At 43.9% G+C, this 19,743-nt stretch overlaps 1 protein-coding gene across 3 annotated transcripts in view; it reads left to right on the top strand.

Annotated features, from left to right (window-relative positions):
* AMPD2 (adenosine monophosphate deaminase 2) overlaps nucleotides 1-19,743 on the top strand; it is a 368,990-nt gene that overhangs the window by 227,252 nt on the left and 121,995 nt on the right. For all 3 annotated transcript variants that reach the window (XM_040337637.1, XM_040337638.1, XM_040337639.1), the window contains exons 8-10: nucleotides 8,802-8,891; nucleotides 13,127-13,256; nucleotides 13,338-13,532. In XM_040337637.1, the coding sequence (XP_040193571.1) occupies nucleotides 8,802-8,891; nucleotides 13,127-13,256; nucleotides 13,338-13,532 (415 nt within the window). The remainder of the gene's footprint in view (nucleotides 1-8,801; nucleotides 8,892-13,126; nucleotides 13,257-13,337; nucleotides 13,533-19,743) is intronic.

Here is a 19,743-nt window from a genome sequence, read left to right as displayed (position 1 = left end):
GTCTCTCCAAAACTTGATCTCCTTTTTCTGTAGGATGTTTTTATTGTATGCTGATAGATTTTCTTTTAGTTTTGTCTGTAATTTGGAGAACAGCTTATGATGTTTGAAAGGGATCATAGCTAACTCCAAACTACTGATTTCCTCATCCAACAGTTCTATTTGTTTGTACTGCCTAGTGAGTATAGAAATCCTCTCTTGTGAGCGTTGTTGTAAGTTCCTATCTCATTCTTTTTTTCAGTCATCGTTTATTTGCTCTAAATTAGAAAAGATTTGTATGTGTAGACCATATGGCTGGGATATGCAATTAGCGGACCTCCAGCTGTTGCAAAACTACAAGTTCCATCATGCCTCTGCCTCTGGGTGTCATGCTTGTGGCTGTCAGAGTCTTGCTATGCCTCATTGGACTTGTAGTTCAGCAACAGCTGGAGGTCCGCTAATTGCATATCCCTGCCATATGGGTTGATTGGCGACTATGGGATTGCTGGGACCTTTTTAAAGCAAAGTTTGGCTATAGGATACAGTTTAATTTCATTTTTTATTCTAAGTGGTAATTATAATCTCATTATAATACAAGATATTCATAGATGTCTGTAAACATTTGTGAATTTTTTGATATGTCTCTCTAGGAAAAAATACCCTGAAGAAGACTACAGTAGGTGCCCGCGATATTGTGTCAATCTCACTGCTTTTATCAGCGAGATTGACCACCTACGAGCCCCGTCGCGGGAGCCGCTGGTCTTCTCTATATCAATAGATACTAAAAATCTAGTCAGTGATCCTGTATGAGGGAGCTGGAGATGTGTAAATACTCTTCTTAAGTTTGTGCCTGTAGACTTTCCGGGTATAAAACCAGTCTGGTCACTATCAACTAAGGAGGGAATAATCTTTGCCAACCGGGTTGCTAAAACCTTAGTTCGAATTTTAAGCTCCATATTCAATTGGACGATAGGAGGCACATTCTGCAGGATCCTTGCCTGGTTTTGGAAGGAGGATGATATAGGCATCTAGCATTGATGGTGGGGTCTGTTGTCTAGGCAGTGGGCAAACTGCACTAAGTTGGGGTACTATTAATTCTGCATACGTTTTGTAGAAGTCAGGTGGAAACCTGTCAGGCCTTGGGCCTTATAAAGAGGAAAGGCAAAAATACCTGCCTTGATCTCCAGAGGCGTTATCTTGGTTTCCAGGGCATCTCTATCAGTTTTGGTAAGAACCCGGAGAGCTAGACATCCCAATACAGGGTCCATAGCAGTAGGGTCATATGGCAGAATGGGTGCATATATAGTGAAGAAAAATAGTGCCCAAATTTGGTCATGATACCCACCGGCTCTGTAACTAGGTCGACCCCCGCCTGTCCAATCGTAAATGTCCGCGGAGCTTCTAGCGTATTTGCGTCACTTCCCATTTGTAGCCGTGGAACGTGAATTGTCCCGGCTTCCTGGTTTTTAAATGTTTTAAACATACAGAGAGGATGTGAGTATGATTTCAACGGTACAATCTCAATAAATCTTTTGGAAAACAATATTACTGTGAAATACCCCTTCGAGGGATGAATATTTCTGGTGAGTGCAATACCATAGGGTGCAATATAAGGAGCACCAGCACAAACGATAAACGTCTGAAGAGCACCTGTCACTTTTTTTGTAAAAGACTTTGTGTTAAAAAAGGACTGTGTTTATTAAATTATTCACTAAAGTACTAGTCACTTTAAATAAGATTGCGCTTTTTTTCAAATGTATGCTTTATCACATTGCAAGCCATTTAGCTGCATATAGCACCAGTCACTTTATTTATTTCAAATTAATTTTATTTCAAGTTTGCTTACTAGAAGGTGTAGTTAATAATATCACTGGTTAGAGTGCATTATTGGAACAATTAGATTCCTGGTATAGCATTGCCTTTTAGAACAGCACCATACCTACTGTCTCAATCTATTTGATCCAGGGAATATCCGATTGCCTCACGCGGGATTAGAAAGGAATTTTTTTTCCTGCTTGAGCAAATTAGATCATGCTGTACTGGGGTTTTTTGCCTTCCTCTGCATCAACTTTGGGTATTAAATTGGGTATATGCGATTGTATGTTTTTCTTTTTTTTTCTCTCTCTTATATTGGTTGAAATAGATGAACTTGTATCTTTTTTCAATCTGACTAACTATGTAACTATGATCTATACGTGCCATTTTAATAGCAGAAATACATTCTCCCCTGATGACTGCCTTAAATGCCTCCCACACCACAGGGGGCTCAGCTGAATCCATATTGGTGGACCAGTACAAGGTAATAGCTGTTTGAAGATGGGAGGATACCTGATCAACCTGCAACTACTCCAACCGCTCTTCCCATGACCAGCGGGGAATATCAGGTTAATAGACAACAGGTTGTGATCAGATATGCCCTCATCACATGCCCTCATGTGATCAGATATGCCCAAATATATAAGCGGGGATCCGGTCATATTTTTTTTTTTGAAAGTTAAAATTATATACATTAAAATATTCCCTTAAACATACTAAAAGCTCCCCAATCGATCAGCCAATCATAGTAATCACTTGCCTTTATGCTGCATGTCATTTTCTGGCCGTTTCCATTGCATGCGTGGGCATCAGATGCCCAGTTCCTGTTTTTTACCTGTTTACGGTGGAGAGGTGCATACTGGGTAACTAGCATGCACCTCTCAAATCACTACACATATTGAGCACAGTTATAGCTGCTTTTCATTATTAAAAAACCTTACCTGTTCTGTGACAATATTCTCCCTGAATTAGCTGCTGCAGTCCCGCGATCGCTGCTCTTTGCTTCTCTGAAGCTCCCTCTTGTCCGTCAGCAAGGCTACTGTGAACTAAGGGCTTTGTGCCCTTTTTGAAAATGGCGCTGTGATCCACCTCAATCGCGTCATTTCTTTTATGGAAATAACGCAATTTTTTGATGACACTCATTTCCCAGGAGGCCACTCGGTATAGGTATAGGAGAAGACATACCGCGGTTTAGGAAGGAGGCAGATTAGCTATTATGCCTAGCAACAAGGATTTAGAGGCATGTAAAACATTTTTTTTTCACATATTGCTTAAAGTGGAGGTTCACCGGAAATGTACATTTTTAACCTTAGATTCATGCTCATTTTGTCTAGGGGAATCGGCTATTTTTTTTTAAATCGATGCTGTACTTACCGTTTTAGAGAGCGATCTTCTCCGCCGCTTCCGGGTATGGGCTGCGGGACTGGGCGTTCCTATTTGATTGACAGGCTTCCGACGGTCGCATCCATCGCGTCACGATTTTCCGAAAGTAGCCGAACGTCGGTGCGCAGGCGCCGTATAGAGCCGCACCGACGTTCGGCTTCTTTCGGCTACTCGTGACGCGATGGATGCGACCGTCGGAAGCCTGTCGGAAGACTGTCAATCAAAATAGGAACGCCCAGTCCCGAAGACCATACCCGGAAGCGGCGGAGAAGATCGCTCTCTAAAACGGTAAGTACAGCTTTGATTTAACCACTTACCCCCCGGAACATATTGCTGCCTAAAGACCAGAGTACTTTTTGCGATTCGGGACTGCGTCGCTTTAACAGACAATTGCGCGGTCGTGCGACGTGGCTCCCAAACAAAATTGGCGTCCTTTTTTTCCCACAAATAGAGCTTTCTTTTGGTGGTATTTGATCACCTCTGCGTTTTTTATTTTTTGCGCTATAAACAAAAATAGAGCGACAATTTTGAAAAAAATGAATATTTTTTACTTTTTGCTGTAATAAATATCCCCCAAAAATATATAAAAAAACATTTTTTTTCCTCAGTTTAGGCCGATACGTATTCTTCTACATATTTTTCGTAAAAAAAATCGCAATAAGCGTTTATTGATTGGTTTGCGCAAAAGTTATAGCGTTTACAAAATAGGGGGTATTTTTATGGCATTTTTATTAATATTTTTTTTACTAGTAATGGCGGCGATCAGCGATTTTTTTTTCGGTATTGCGACATTATGGCGGACACTTCGGACATTTTTGACACATTTTTGGGACCATTGGCATTTTTATAGCGATCAGTGCTATAAAAATGCATTAGATTACTATAAAAATGCCACTGGCAGTGAAGGGGTTAACACTAGGGGGCGGGGAAGGGGTTAAGTATGCCTGGGTGTGTTCTTACTGTGGGGGGGGGGGTGGCCTCACTAGGGGAAACACTGATTTTCTGTTCATACATTGTATGAACAGAAAATCAGCATTTCCCCTGCTGACAGGAACGAGAGCTGTGTGTTTACACACACAGCTCCCGTTCCCCGCTCTGTACCGAGCGATCGCGTGTGCCCGGCGGCGATCGCGCCCGCCGGGCACACGCACGGGAGTCGGGGGCGAGCGGGGAGCGCGCGCGCGCGCCTCCGGCGGCGCGCACGCGCCCCCTAGTGGCGGCTATACGATAGGACGTATAGCTACGGGCTCTCGCCCAGGAGAGCCGACCTGCCGCCGTATAATGACGGTGGCTGGTCGGCTACTAGTTAAAAAAAAAACTAGCCGATTCCCCTAGACAAAATGAGCATGAATCTAAGGTTAAAACATTTTTTTCGGGTGAACTCCCTCTTTAAGTTGAGATTACAGAGAAGATATTCTGATAAAGTTGAATTTTAGGGTGGACCTCCGCTTTAAGTATCTTGTAGTAAAGGTAAAAGTGGGGGATTCCCAAATGCTAAGTCTATCCTCGCCAAAGAGCAGTGCGTTCTGGAAAGGTGGGAGTAACAATCGGGAGATGGGTGTTTTCATCACCACAACTCCGAAAGCCCAGCTGTGGAGGCCTAGGAGGAAAGCTTAGTAGAGCCCGGTCTGTTAGGGTTGGAAGTATCCAAGGCAGCATCAAAAATAGTATTAAAATTGCCCATCAACACCATGGGAAGGTGAACATAGGGGGTCAGTTTGAGAAGCAAATCGTAGAGCAATTGTGGCTGAAATGGTGGAGGTAGGTACACATTCACAATAAGCAGTTTACGATAACAAATATCCAGAACCACAGCCACATATCTGTCAGGATCACTTAAGTGCTTCTGCTCCTCATTCCAGCATCCAGGTTTTGTCTATTGCATTCTGCCTGTCTGTGTCCACCTGCAAGGTGATTGATATAGTCTGTCCCTTGCTTGTGATAGAGACAGTGATACCTGCGTTGTTTCTGATCGAGCCCCCTGTTTGTCTGCCCTGTTTTGCTCGTTTGGATTTCCCTGTGTATGACCTGGATTGGATATTGGACTTTTCCCTGAACTTAGCCTGCCTTTTACCTGGACAGTGATAGAACCATGCTATCTGTCTGCTAAACTGCAAGTATCTGCCTTGGTGAGGTGGCCAGGCACTATAGTATGGTGTAAAAGTCCTGGGGGCAACCAAGTACTGGTAGGACTGCTTGCCTTAAGGTAAAGGGTGCAGCTATAGCTAGCTATAGTGTCTGACCACCTGCGTTGGGGTTGATGTGACAATATCGACCACCTGGATCAGAGATCACCTGATGTATGGTACATGGGGTGCCTTTACTAATAAGGGTAGAGACCCCTCTGGCAAAAGAGGAATAAGTAGAGAGCAAAGCTCTCTGGATCCTGGGTCTGCACAATACCAGGACCTTGCTTGCGTGGCTTTAAATTAAGAAAATGTCCGGTATGAAGCCTAATGCCAAACTGAAAAAAACACTTGAGGCCTAACCGCTGTTCACAGAAGACCACTAGGTGACTCTTCTATTTTTCCCAGGGAGACTCCGTGGATCGACCCAGAGAAATGAGTAGTGGAACTCCTGAAGATTAAAAATTAACAGTGGGACACAGTGCAGCCTCAGAGGAATTTCAAGTAGTGCAACAAAGGCGAGAACATTGCCTACAGCAAAATTAAACAGGAGTAATTAAGATAGTGCCATTATTTATAGGCAGCTGGGGATATAAACATTTGTAGAAAAGGCACAGCTTGAGGTGGCAGGTGAAGAGAAACAAAAGGCCTTCACGGGTCTGTGTCCAGCCAGTCGCTGGCCCCCTGAGGAGTGTCAAAGAACTTGGCCGTGCCTTTATGCTGGATGTGGAGCCTGCTGCTTATAACATGCCGTATTGAAAGCCTTTGACTCGTAGCCTTCGTCTGATATCATTAAAGGGACAAGGAAAGGGCTCGGGGGGGGGGCCTGGGGGGTGCTGACCTGTGGGGACTCGATGAGCTCTCTCAGCCACATAGGTTGGTGGTAAATCTTCCAAAACTAGAAGCTGTTTAAAGTGTTTGTAACCCTAAAAAAGATAAATAATTACCCTGTTCCCTTAAAGCATGAAGCTTTAATGGAAGTTAAGTGCTTGTGCTGTGTCATTTGGCCCTTTGTATAACCTAAAAAGCATGGCTGGTTCTGCTCTTCCCCTATAAATGTTATCATGGCTGCTGAGCCCTGACACCGTGGTCAGTTTACGTGCCTCCGTAATCCACAGCTCTCCTATGTCCTCCTCTCCCCCTCCTCCCTGCTTGTCAGTTGGTGACAGTGCTGCTCTACTCCGTGCCCTTTCCTGCTGCTATAATAACTGTATTATGATTATACAATCCCCTCTGTTAGATAACATTATGTGGCCCAGTGTCTGTGGTTTATAAAAAATATGCAGATTTCTCAGAGCGCCTCTCAGCACTCACGTGACTGCTCGCCTCTCCTCCACTCCTTCCATCCTCCCAGCTGACATCAGTGGGAGTTCTCAGGCCCGTCCCACTATAGTTGTCAGCCTGGAAGAGAAGATAGGCGAGCAGTGACATGAGCAGCCTGGCATGGCTTCCAGAATGGGCTTGATAGTAGCCCCAGCATAATTTTTTCACCTCTGAAGGTGTTGGTGGAGTGGCCCTGAGCCTCTGAGCCACCACAGTTTGTGCAGACTCCGTATTCATGGCTGGCTGCTGTGCACACATGGAAGAAGACACAAGATGCAGGAGGTGGAGCCTGAGCTCCAGCCTCGTGAAGGGCAGATCTGCCACTGATCCAGCGGTGCCTTCCCCTTCTGTTTGGCAGCTGCGATGGACATTCCCAGGGTGTCAGGAATCTGGGCCACTAGCAGGGGAGCAGAATTACCGGGTACAGCAGCACCGCAAACTGGATTATTGCAGTAGGATAATGGCGCTCCCCAGGTATGTACATACTTAATGATCTGATGAGTCCTTGCTTTATACCATTTTTTAAGCCACAGTATTAGCTCATTGTCATGATAGACAGCCTCAGAGACCTATAGAGGCTTAAAGCGTTGTATAGTCCCAAACAATTTTTTATTTTTTTTTGTCATCTGTAAGGCAAAAGGCATAATGAGCTAGTATGCATCGCATACTAGCTCATTATGAAATACTTACCTTTGAACGCGGCATCGGTAACTCACTTGGTCCACGGCGAGGAAGATGACATGTTGCCTCATCGTGTCTTCCCGATAACGCGGCTCCAGCGCTGTGAGTGGCTGGAGCCGCGATGTCATCACTCCCGCGCATGCATGCGGGAGACTTCTTTCCGGCAAGGTCCGGCGTCTGTTAGCGGCTCATTGAGAGGGGAATATCTCCTAGAAGTAAGCATTATTATAGGCTTACCTGTAGGTAAAAGTACCAAAATGGACTATAAACCACTTTAAAGGATGGGAAAGGGCATGATCAGTATCCTGACTGTCAGCTCACTTTAGAATTGGATAAAGTTAAAACCATTGTATACAAACACATTAAAAACACACGTAGAATGATATAAATCTAATGGTTGTTTGGATGCGTGGAAAGGTTGAGTTGTATTCGGAGGTCGCTCAGAGAAAATCGCTCTACATGTTGCGTGCGTTGATGCGCTTCTTCAGGAGATTGTGTATCTAATAGGCATGTAGGAAGGTATTATAAGAATACATCACGATATCCAGAAAAAACATAATTCTATGTAAATAAAAAGATAGTCACTCTGGTAAGGCTCAACAATGCGTGCGGCCCAGAGCAGGCAGCCAAAAGAGGGGGACAAAAAACAGCCCCCCCCCGTGAGGATATGTATATATATATATATATATATATATATATATATATATATATATATATATATATATATGTGTGTACTGTATATAACAAGGTAACATATTGCAAAAAAGTATATAACTGAACACAAGGCCAATATGTTTTTCATATTATATTATAACAAGTGGATACTTACATAGTTGAATTCTTGTCACTTAGGTTGTTTGCATCAAAAACAGACCTCATTTGGAGACGTTAGGAGTTTCCCAGTACAGTGTATGCTGACAGAGCGGGATTAAGGGTATATAGCACTTCTGAAATCCAAAAGAGAGCCTGCTGGAGCATTGATGCAATATATGGAGTTTTTATTTATGCATAAAGCACAGATACTGTACATTGGGTAAAGAAAGCAGTTAATATCATGATGTGTGCAAAATGTGTCAAGGCATTAGCTACTTTTTCCCCATGTATCTGTGCTTTCCACACTAATAATCCCATGCATTGGATTGATGCTGTGATGGCCTCTTTCTTTTGGATTATTGCTGTTAGGCTAGACCAGGCTGGGACATGAAGGTGCAACTGCAGATAGTTGGAATTCTGGGTACCTAGTGTTAACAAGACTATTGCTTCATTTGTATATAACACTTCTGGTAAACTTCATGAAATGTGATATCTTTCTTTTCATTACCATAAATAAATGTGAAACTCCTTTTTTTCATATTAATCTATGCTGTCGGTATGGTCACATCTTATTTCATTTCCACTGTAATCAATGTCTCCTGTGTACTTCCTTTTTACTCTGTGCCACTTCACTTCCCCAGTGTTCTGAAATGTTTCTATTACATGGCACATTTTTCTTCACAGGACGACAGAGCTTGACCTTCCATACCCAGATCTGCAGGAATTTGTAGCGGATATGAATGTCCTTATGTCTCTTATTATTAATGGCCCCATGTGAGTAAATTTTAATTGAGGAGGAAGCACATGACTGTGTGTTAGATGACATGAGGTGCTGTTAGTATATACAGATGGTAAATTACATGGTACTGACAATTCCCTGTCTATTAGATGCATTGGTAGAACAAAGGTTTCCTTTTTTCTATGCAAATGCTAAAGTTGCAAGTTAAAACAGTATGCACACATGCAAAAATATGTGTCTTGTGGCTTTTGCAGAAGGTCTCCACAGTGCAGGTTTCTCTATGATCTCTTTGCTTCAGCTGCTGTGGCTCCACAGCCCTGAGGTCATAGGCCTTGTACACCTCGGCCCGGATTCACATACAGTGGCGCATAGTTATGCCGGCATAGCGTATCGAATATACGCTACGCCGACGTAGCGCAGAGCGGCGAGCACAGTATTCACATATCACTTGCTCCCAAATCTACGCTGGGTTCCCTTGGCGTAACTTGTCGTAAGTGGCAGTGGGCGTGAGCCATGCTAATGAGGCGTGACCCCATGTAAATGATGGGCCGAGCGCCATCAAGATACGAATGGCGCATGCGCCGGCTCATGGACGTATCCCAGTGCGCATGCTCAGAATCACGTCGGAACGTACGCCTAAGATACGTTGAATCACTGCCTACGACTTGAACGTAACCTACGCCCAGCCCTATTCACGTACTACTACGTAAACAACGTAAAATACGACGGCTGTTCCCTGGTCCATACCTTTGCATGAGTTGCGCCTCATAGATGGGGAATAACTTTACGCCGGACATACGACTTACGTAAACCGTGTATATTAATGCGCCGGGCGCAAGTACGTTCGTGAATCGGCGTATCTCACTCATTTGCATATTCAAATCGTAAATCAATGGGAGCGCCCCTTGCGGCCAGCGTAAATATGCGCCAACGATACGACGGTGTAGGAAACTTACGTCGGTCGGATGAAGCCTATTTACAGGCGTATCTTGCTTTCAGAATCAGGCGCATAGATACGACGGCGCATATGTGCACTTACGCGGCGTATCTCGAGATACGTCAGGGAGGGTAAGTGCTACGTGAATCCGGGCCCTCATTCTTAGTATGTCCTTATGCTCCTACATTTGTATAAGGGACAGAGACTATCACTGCAGAGCAATCTTACCCCTCTTAAACCGCATGACCGTTTTTCATGACGAGAAAAATAAATTTTTTTAAATTGGTCATTAAAAACGATCATGTGTAGGCTCCAGAGCATTTTTCTCGACGTGAAAAATAGCCATTAAAAATTTAGAACATGCTCTATTTTTTCTCATTTTTCACGTCGTCGTTTTTCACCGCGCTTTGCTCGAGCATTTTCTTTTCACAATCGTTTGTATGCAAGGCAAGCTAGACAAGAATCACATTGAGAAAAACTTATTTTTTTCCATGACATGAAAAATGGTTGTGTGTACGTGGCTTAAGTCCTGTGTTCTCTATTCACATTTGATAGGCAGCTGCATTTATTAAGACTATTAACAAGTGGACGATCAAAGAGAAGGAGACAGGGAGGATTAAAGCAGAGTTTTGACAATTTTTCTTTTTTTTAAAGTCAGCAGCCACAAATACTGCAGCTGCTGACTTTTAAAAAAAAGGACACTTACCTGTCCAGGGCCCCCTGCGATGTCAGCACCCAAAGCTGATCTATCCCTCGGCTCTTGGGTGCTGCCACCGCCATCTTCAGTAAGGCAATCAGGAAGTGAAGCCTTGCGGCTTCACTTCCTGGTTCCCTACTGCGCATGCGCAACTAGCTCTGAGCGATCCCACTGGTCCTTGCTGTCTTCTGGGACCTGTGTCTCCCAGAAGACATCTGGGGGGAAAGAAGAACAATACAAGTAAAAAAATGCGCAAGTGAACAATGCTTCAGGTATCAAGCCAGCACCATATGAGAGGAAGGGTTAAAGTCAATATATAATGTTTAACATTAGCTGACACAGGGATGAATAATGAAAGTATGTGAATTGTTGAAGAGGTTATACATTTTCAGGGCTGCCATCAGGGGGAACAGAAACCATGTTCCAAATCTATAAGAGGAAAACAAGGGAAGAGGCGCCTCTGGGTGTAATAGTTTAAAACAATTTAATAAGGTTAAAAACTTAGGTAATGGTCACTCACATTTTAGAAGTGACAAATAGGCATGTAAGTCAGTAATCCTGAGGTGGGGAGAGGTGTCATCCGGCCGTCACTGTCATCCAGGGTCTGCTGGAGCGCTGTGTGGACTCACTGTCACCGCTGATGGAGGTGGCTGGCTGCGATGGGGAATCTTTCCAAAACGAGGCTTGGAGCGCAGGTGGACAGCAGGCGAGGGATGATGGCGTCACCGGGTATGCAACGTGTTTCCGAGTGACAGGCAGCGGTGGTGAGGCTGCCGCACTCCTTTTTCAAGCATCGGGGGAAAGAAGAAGGTGCCGGAAGTGGCACAGATACCTTTGGGTGGCTCGGGTATCTATGCCCGGAAGTCGGAGCAAAATACCTGTATCAGACAGGTATCTGCTCCCCCCTTCCCCCTGAAAGGTGCCAAATGTGACACCGAAAGGAGGGAGGGAGGAATCCAAAAAGCGGAAGTTCCATTTTTGGGTGGAATTCCACTTTAAAGGGTCACTAAAGGAAAAAAAAAATGTTGCTGAAATTACTGTTTACAGGGTAAAGAGACATAAAAGTTAACTGATTCCTTTTAAAAATGATTAAAAATAGATAAACATCAATCATATAATGTGCCTACAGTTTCACTTTCGTTTTTAAACTGGTTTGATGTTTCTGTGAAGTAAAGAGACCCACAGAACAAAAACAAACAAATCCAGGGCAGTGTTTTGTTTTTAAATGAATCTGATTGGTTCTGTTAAGTTTTAGACACACAGTAATGACAGCTTAGACCATTGTGAAAAGCTCCCAGTATGATGGTTATAAGGAAATAGACAACCAGGAAGTGTGGAGATCAGAGCAGTTTTACAGCAACATCAAAGCAAAAACGAGCAATGAGGACATGAAACCAGTACTGCAGTAAGGTAAAAAAAAAAAATTCCTTTAGTGATCCTTTAAGGAATGATAGAAATGCTATATTACACTATAACTGGCAAAGAATAAACAAACTTCCTGTGAGGGAATGATCATATTGCTTCACTCACATGATAACACTGCCTTCATCACATCCCTTTAATGCAGGAGAGAAACTAGGAAAGACAGCATACAGATAGTTTGAAATATGGATAATGCAAAACATAACATAGATTAGGAAGTATGCATGCATGCTTTCACAACATTCAAAGGAGAAATATGGCCAAATTCTTTTGACCATACTTCTCCTGTGGGTCACAGGAGTGCACTTAGTTCTGCACTCCTGTGACCCAGATTCAGCCGAGAACAGGCTTGATGTCACAAAGCCAGTCCAGACAATAATGTCGGGATCTGCCCATACACCTGACCGGTAGCTGGCTCAGCCACTCTGCACACTGCTGAGAGCCTGAGACAGCTACTCCTGCCCCCTCCACTGTCCAGCGCTCCAGTGTGCAATTCTCTTACCACGTGCAGCCAGCACATGGCAAGCATTAGCCAAGAGTGACAGTTTTCTCAAGGCTCAGATAACAGCTTTTGTAACTTTGACAACAGCTGTTTACAGTAACTGTGCTAGCAGGGAGATTTGACTACACAGATTGCTGTAAGAATAAGGGAGACACATGAACGCTTACCTCCTGGCACAGACAGGAACATAGAAAGCATTGCTAACAAGCATGTAGGTTGCACTGGGCTTTCTTATTTGAAAGACTAGCCTGCTTTATGGGTGATTATGTGCATGTAGCATATTTCAACATCAAGAATAAGGGGATTATTGCCACTGGGAACACAGGTGTATGTGGACAGGTGCAGCCGCTCCGCCTGTACAAAGCAATTATAGGTTGAGAAGGGCCAGGTTTTATCTGTGGTTAGGACAGATGTCCAACCCTGCAGGCATCTGTCTGTGTTCAGAGTGTCTCATCTGTCCCCAATCATAGGAAACTGCTGAACACGCAGATACAGTATATGCGGTCAGCGACAGCAATGGCTCCTCTCAGACTATCATTACTTTGTATAGGCTGATCGGCCACAGCTGTTTGAAAGCACCCATTATCCTAATGTAATCTGTGTTAGATGTGTATTTGTAAAATAATGTTTTCCTTGCATTAAATGAATGTAAAATGAATCAAAAGCCATTATGAATGCTCATTAATACTTACCAAGCTTAAATTCCACATAGTAAGTCTTTCTGCTACCGTCGGCTGCAGTACCTGAGCTCCCGCTTCCAGATGCACGTTCTTCTCAATGAAATGAAAGAACTAGCAGCTCAAAAGAAGGTCCCTCATAGAGATTTCTACAATATACGTAAGGTTAGTTCATTTTCAGTATGTCGTTTTTGTCTGTTCACCTACAGTTTAATGTGATACTTACCTCAGCCTTTGCTTTTAAAGGTGGACACTCATATTCATGCAGCATCCTGTATGAACCAGAAACATCTTCTACGGTTTATTAAACGGTCTATGAAAAAGAACAATGAAGAAATTGTGTATGAAGAGGGTGGAAAAGAGCAGACACTGCACCAAGTCTTTCAGAATATGAACTTGAAAGCATATGACCTCAGTGTGGACACTTTGGATATGCATGCGGTGAGATGAATGCATGAGAATAATAGGTCTAAATACCTTATATTACTGCCAGAAAAAAACAAAAAAAACACTTTCCTTAGCTATGTGCCCTGCACTTGCTGTTTAAGAGTCTTAGGAGGTTTGTCATATACCGTTTTAGACTGGTGTTTGAAACTTCGGCTATAGCCAAAGTCTTTCGCTCATTCTATCAATCATTGTACCGAGTCAGGCAAACAGGAGAGGATAGGGATGATAGGGCGCAGCTCATTCGCGATTATTTAGCTCAGGCTAACTTACCAACAATCCCTGCGGAAGAATTGGCTGCTCTAGATGGCGATTTCTCCATCTCTGAGTTGCGGATAGCACTGAAGGCTATGGCCAACGGTAAGGCGCCGGGCCCCGATGGCTTTACGGTAACTTACTATAGGGCCTTTGCAGATCTTCTGCTTCCGCGTTTGACTAACTATGCCAACGCGGTCTCAGGAGACGGTTCTCTCCGACCCGAAACGCTTCACGCCCACATCACCGTCCTTCCTAAGCCTGGTAAAGACCCATGCGTCTGTGGTAGCTATCGCCCCATTTCCTTATTGAACCTTGATGCTAAATTGTATGCTAAAGTAATTGCCAACAGGCTTCTCCCCTTTGTCCCCCGATGGGTCTCTGGAGACCAGATGGGATTCATCCCCGGCTGGGAGGCGCGAGATAACTCTCTCCGCACCTTGTCCTTAATAGCACATGTTCGACGGACCTCCCAGCCCACCCTTCTGCTCTCCACAGATGCCGAGAAGGCGTTTGATAGGGTGGACTGGGAGTTCCCAATGGCCACGCTTTCCCACATTGGTGTGGGTCCCCCTCTCCTTTCCTAAAACTCAGCCTTATATGACTCCCCTACTGCTCAGTTACGTATAAATGGAACGTTAAGTGAACCCTTTACACTTTATAATGGTACCAGACAGGGGTGCCCCCTTTCGCCCATATTATTTGCCCTATCACTTGAACCCTTCTTATCTTCAATTAGGCACAATCCGAATATCCGGGGAATTATGGTGGGCGCTACTGAACACAAATACGCTGCTTATGCAGACGACATCCTGTTTTACATACAACAACCTGTTACAACCCTCCCAAATCTAATGGCTGCTTTCGACGCTTTCGGGGTGGTCTCTAATTTTAAGATCAATCTATCCAAGTCGGAGATATTGAACCTAACGGTTCCCCCTCGTATTGTGCTGCAATTGAAAGCATCCTTTCCCTTTAGTTGGCAGGCCCATTCGATGAAATACTTAGGCATATTCCTTATAGCTAACCCCGCATCCCTGTTTCGCACAAATTTTATACCCCTACTGAACGCGATTAGATCCGATTTACAAAAGTGGTCTCAGTTAGCACATTCCTGGCTAGGGAGGATTAGTGTGTTGAAAATGAACGTCCTGCCCAGAATATTATTTTTATTTCAGATGATTCCGTACAAGATTCCTGTGGGATATTTCACAATATTACGATCAATGTTTTGCAAATATGTTTGGAACAGGAGGCGGCCCAGACTTGCTAGGGACACGCTGATTAGGCCCAAGAAGGAGGGGGGGCTGGCTTTGCCCGATGTCAAGTGGTATTTCCAGGCTGTGGTCCTAACCAGGATCTCGGACTGGAGGTACCATAAGGTGTCTAAACTTTGGGTGTCGCTTGAGATGGGCCTGTGTGGTACAGACCCCTATGTTCAAATGTGGATTCCTCGGAAGTTCAGGTCTCTATCCGCTATGACATCCCCTCGGGCATTACCCCTCTAATGTTGTTGGCTCTTCGGAGGTGACGCCTATGGTGTCCTGGAAATACCGTCAATTGACAGCTTTTGTTCGCTCTCTACCCCAACCCCTCAGAGATGACACAACCCTAACACTGGTGGAATCTGCATTTGCCGAGGACCGGCCAGTGGAGAGGCCCCTCTCCTATTTTTATAAAGCGTTGTACTCTCTTTCTACCCATGGCACCCCGGCCTTCCTGCTCAGGTGGGAGAAGGATCTTCAAAAGGATCTCTCGCCCCCCCAAAGAGACACTGTCTTGCTGCTTGCCCATACGTCCTCTATCTCATCTAGGTACGCTGAAGTTAATAATAAACTATTGACTAGATGGCACTATACTCCGGTGGTGCTGCACAGGGTTTTCCCCCTGACACCCCCGCTCTGCTGGCGGGGTTGTGGTGAGAATGCTTCCCATGCGCACATTTGGTGGTTCTGTCCGCTCATTCGCCCATTTTGGTTAAACATCCTACACTGGATGAAGGAAATACAAGGTTTTGAAACTCCACATGACCCCTGGGTGATACTGTTGCACTGTACGGCTGAACCAATCGGATCATATAAAAAATCACTTACTCCACATCTATTAAACGCTGCAAAGTCCCTCATCCCCCGATTCTGGAAACAGACAGTGGTTCCCTCGCTGCGTCAATGGCTGGAAGCGCTTGATCATATATATCACATGGAAGACCTCACTTCTTCTCTTAAGAACAAATCTGATTTGGCACGGAAAATATGGTCCGATTGGTTCGCCTTTAAGTATAAGTCGGCATATGCTGACATTATGTCTCAACCTGTCTGATGATATGTACAGTACTTTACTGTTAGTCTGATGTAGTGTTATACACGAGAGGTGGTTCTTTTTGGTTTGAGGTGGCGACCAGGAGCAGAGGAATTCCCCTTACCTTCCCCCCCCCCCTCCCTACCCCCCCCCCCCCCATCCTCTTTCTTCCCCTCTTATCCTCCTCTCTACTTTTCTTTCCTATTCTTTACTCTCGTTATAAGTTTTATTTCTGATCCGAAGGCTCTCAATATCACGTCTTGGTGTACCAAGCGAGGCAAAGCTCTGGTTTGCGAGCTGTGGAGTGACATAGGAAAGCGTGAGAGCTGGCTTTCTTTTTCGTTATGATGTTTTCATGAATACTATTGAATGTTTCCTGCATTGATACAACTACATGTCTTTTATGGTACTTACGGTTAGGCTATTTTGTTCGCCAATAATGGTGATATCACTGCTACGGATACTATTTTTTGTTACTTTTTACCCTTATTTTATTTATGTTCTTTTGTGCTGTATGTTTTCATATATATTTCTTACTCAATAAAAATTTTATTGAACAAAAAAAATATATACCGTTTTAGAAGCAAACTGGATAGTAGTATACTGTAAATATTTATAGAGTTACCCAAAAGTAGCTAAATGTTTTTAGTTTAATTGTACTATGCATAATTGCCCATAATGTTTATATTCAATTCCCCTTAGGCCCCTTTCACACCAATGCATTTTTCCTGAAAAAATCCTGCGCTGCAGTCTTCAGTGTGAAAGCCCGAAGGTTTTCACACTGAAGCGGTGCACTAGCAGGACTGGTGACTTTGGATCGGTGAAGGAGCGGTGTGTTTACCACTCCTTTACCGCTGCTGCCCATTGAAATCAATGGGACAGCGCGGCTATACCACGGGCGGTTTTAACCCTTTCTCGGCCGCTAGCGGGGGTTAAAACCGCACCGCTAGCGGCCGAATATAGTGGCAAAAACAACGTTATAGCGGCGCTAAAAATAGCGCTGCTATACCGCCAGCGCACCTCCCGCGCCCAGTGTGAAAAGGGCCTAATCCATCTGCTCATCAGCTAACAAAAAGAGAAAAGCAGAGGTTGTTGAAACAAAATAGCAGTTTCTACTTACTGCAGTTTATCTACTGTAATATTAATAAACTGTCAGGAATGATAATTCAGGTTCCAGTCATATGTCAGAAGACCGAACTGACATCAGATATCTAGTTACTGCCTCAAAGACTTGTTGGTCTATTTTTCTATATCAGTGTTTTCCCCCAAGATTTACAAATTTTCACCCATGGTTCATTTCAAAAGATGTGTGCATGTCAGGTGACAGTCATGTAAATCTTTGGTAAACATAATGACAAATAGAAGCCTTAATCTTACACTTTATATTACTGCTGTCATTTAAATGGGTCAGCACCTACAATTTGCCTCCATAAATTGTAAACACTAGGGCCCGGATTCATAAAGACTTACGCTGACGTATCTAATGATACGCCGCGTAAGTCCATGGATGCGCCGTCGTATCTATGCGTTTGATTCTGCAAAGGAGATACGCCTGAATTTCGGCTCCATCCGACCGACGTAAGTCTCCTATGCCGTTGTATCAATATGTTGCCAAATGTTGTACCTTCATTAAATGTAACCATATTGCTACACTTAGAGGCGCCTATCTTCTCTTTTATACTCAGTTGTGACATGACGCTACTCTTATATCAAGACATCGCTTGTATATCAAGTCAAAATGTGTTTAAAAATGTAGCTTGTCTTGCAAAACGCTGTCAAACCAAGTTACTTTCAAACCAAGGTTTTACTGTGTACTGCATTTCGGCCAAGCAAATAAGTGCACAGTGCATAAATAGCACAATTACATTTTAAAGGCTGAAATTGTAAGGATACTTCTATCATAATGTCCTGGGGCATCATCCCAAATTGTAATTCACTAGTAAAGAGGAAAACCATGCATAATCCCAGAGTCATTAACCAATAATAACCAATTAAATGAAAAAAAAAAAAACAATATTTCCTGGGGCATCGTAGCAGCATATATTGGGTTTTGGTTCCTTCCCTCAACCAGATAGGACTGTTGGGAGAAAAAAGGGAGAGTATAGCCTCATATAGAAATAAATAATAGGGAATAAAATTGTACCATCATCCCAGTTATAGTGAAAAGGGGGAGAGTGGGGGTAAGGGAATAGTGGCTGAGGCTAGACCCAAAACCGCCACTCAAATTGGTTTTGAGGGGACTATTTCGGTACTAATAAAATCTGGTTGACAAAATAATATAAAAAGTTTATTTGTATAAAAACATTATTGTCCATAAAATTGCAAAACAAACAATTAATTGTACACATCAGTGATTGGTCACGGTCGACTAGTTTCGCGGGAATTGAAATACCACTTCATCAGGACAGCCAATCTATAGAATGATGCAAAGGACATTATACAGTAAACATAAATAAATACATGCAAAGAATCAGCAATAAAACATAAATTCCAAAAGAAATTATAACATTAATTATAATAGCTTACCCTATGAGTCAATTTAAAAGTGCACGGATGCCAGGCAGCCACGGTGGTTCCCCCCGCGACGGACAAGGGGATAGTTTGCGTGGAGGTCTGGGTAAGAACAAAAAACATATATATATACATATGTATATACATATAATGGTGTAACCCCCCAAGGATGCATAAACTTGTGGGAAAGGGGGAGGTGGAAGGAAATAAGGGGGGGAGATATGGAAGGGGGAGGGGAAAAAGGGGGGAAAGAGCGAGAGGGGGAAGAAGGGAGGGAATGGGGAAAATTGCGGAAGGACAGGTGGGCAAAGGGAGGGGGGGGAGAAAGGGGGGGGGAGGGGAGAAGAGGACATAGAGAAGAAGGTGTGAGGAAGGTAGAAGGGGGGGTAATGATGTTTCTAGCCGTAGAAATGCTGTTTTGTAGATTGTATATGATCTCAGCCAATCCCTGAGTTCATACAAAATGTTGTTGCATTTCCGCCCATTGTCCACCATGTTTCACATACTGCGCATGTGTGAGATGAAGCGCACACGTGACCGGGCTGGACTAATCGGTGGTGAGCTTGCGCTCCACTATACGTCCACGACGCAGGATTAGTACTTTGCGTCTATGCGGTAGGACGTACAGGGGGCGGCGGGACGATGACTTCTGCCCATACCCTGACTATACACTCAGGCACAGAGTGCGCCTGTGCGGCAACATGCGCTCATTTGATCTGTGTGAACCAATGAGAGCGCAATAGGCGCGGGGCATCTTGTATTTATATTGGTCAGGAATAAGCTTTGTCACGCCCTCTGTTGAAGTCTAAACCAATGACGAAACGCGTCAGGGCGTGACGCTTATTCCATGACCGCTGTACAGCCCCCAGGAGCAGGAACAGGAGATTTTGGCAGACATCTGCATCTTCACAGGCTCACAGGGAGAAGCTGACAGGCACAGTACAGATTTTGTTTTATGCTTGATTATATTTTATTTGTGGTACGCACAATATACAAAGGGGATGTTATTTTGGGCTCAATAAATGATTTTAAACTGTATTACACTATATGAGTCTTTTTCCATTATATGTATGCGGTTTGAACTTTGCATTCCTGCTGGTGGAGAAGTGCATCTTCCGGGAGATATACACATAATAATCCAGGC

Source organism: Rana temporaria, chromosome 2 (genome assembly GCF_905171775.1).
Source record: "Rana temporaria chromosome 2, aRanTem1.1, whole genome shotgun sequence".
Taxonomy (NCBI): Eukaryota; Metazoa; Chordata; class Amphibia; order Anura; family Ranidae; genus Rana; species Rana temporaria.
This window is presented reverse-complemented; position numbering and strand designations above follow the sequence as displayed.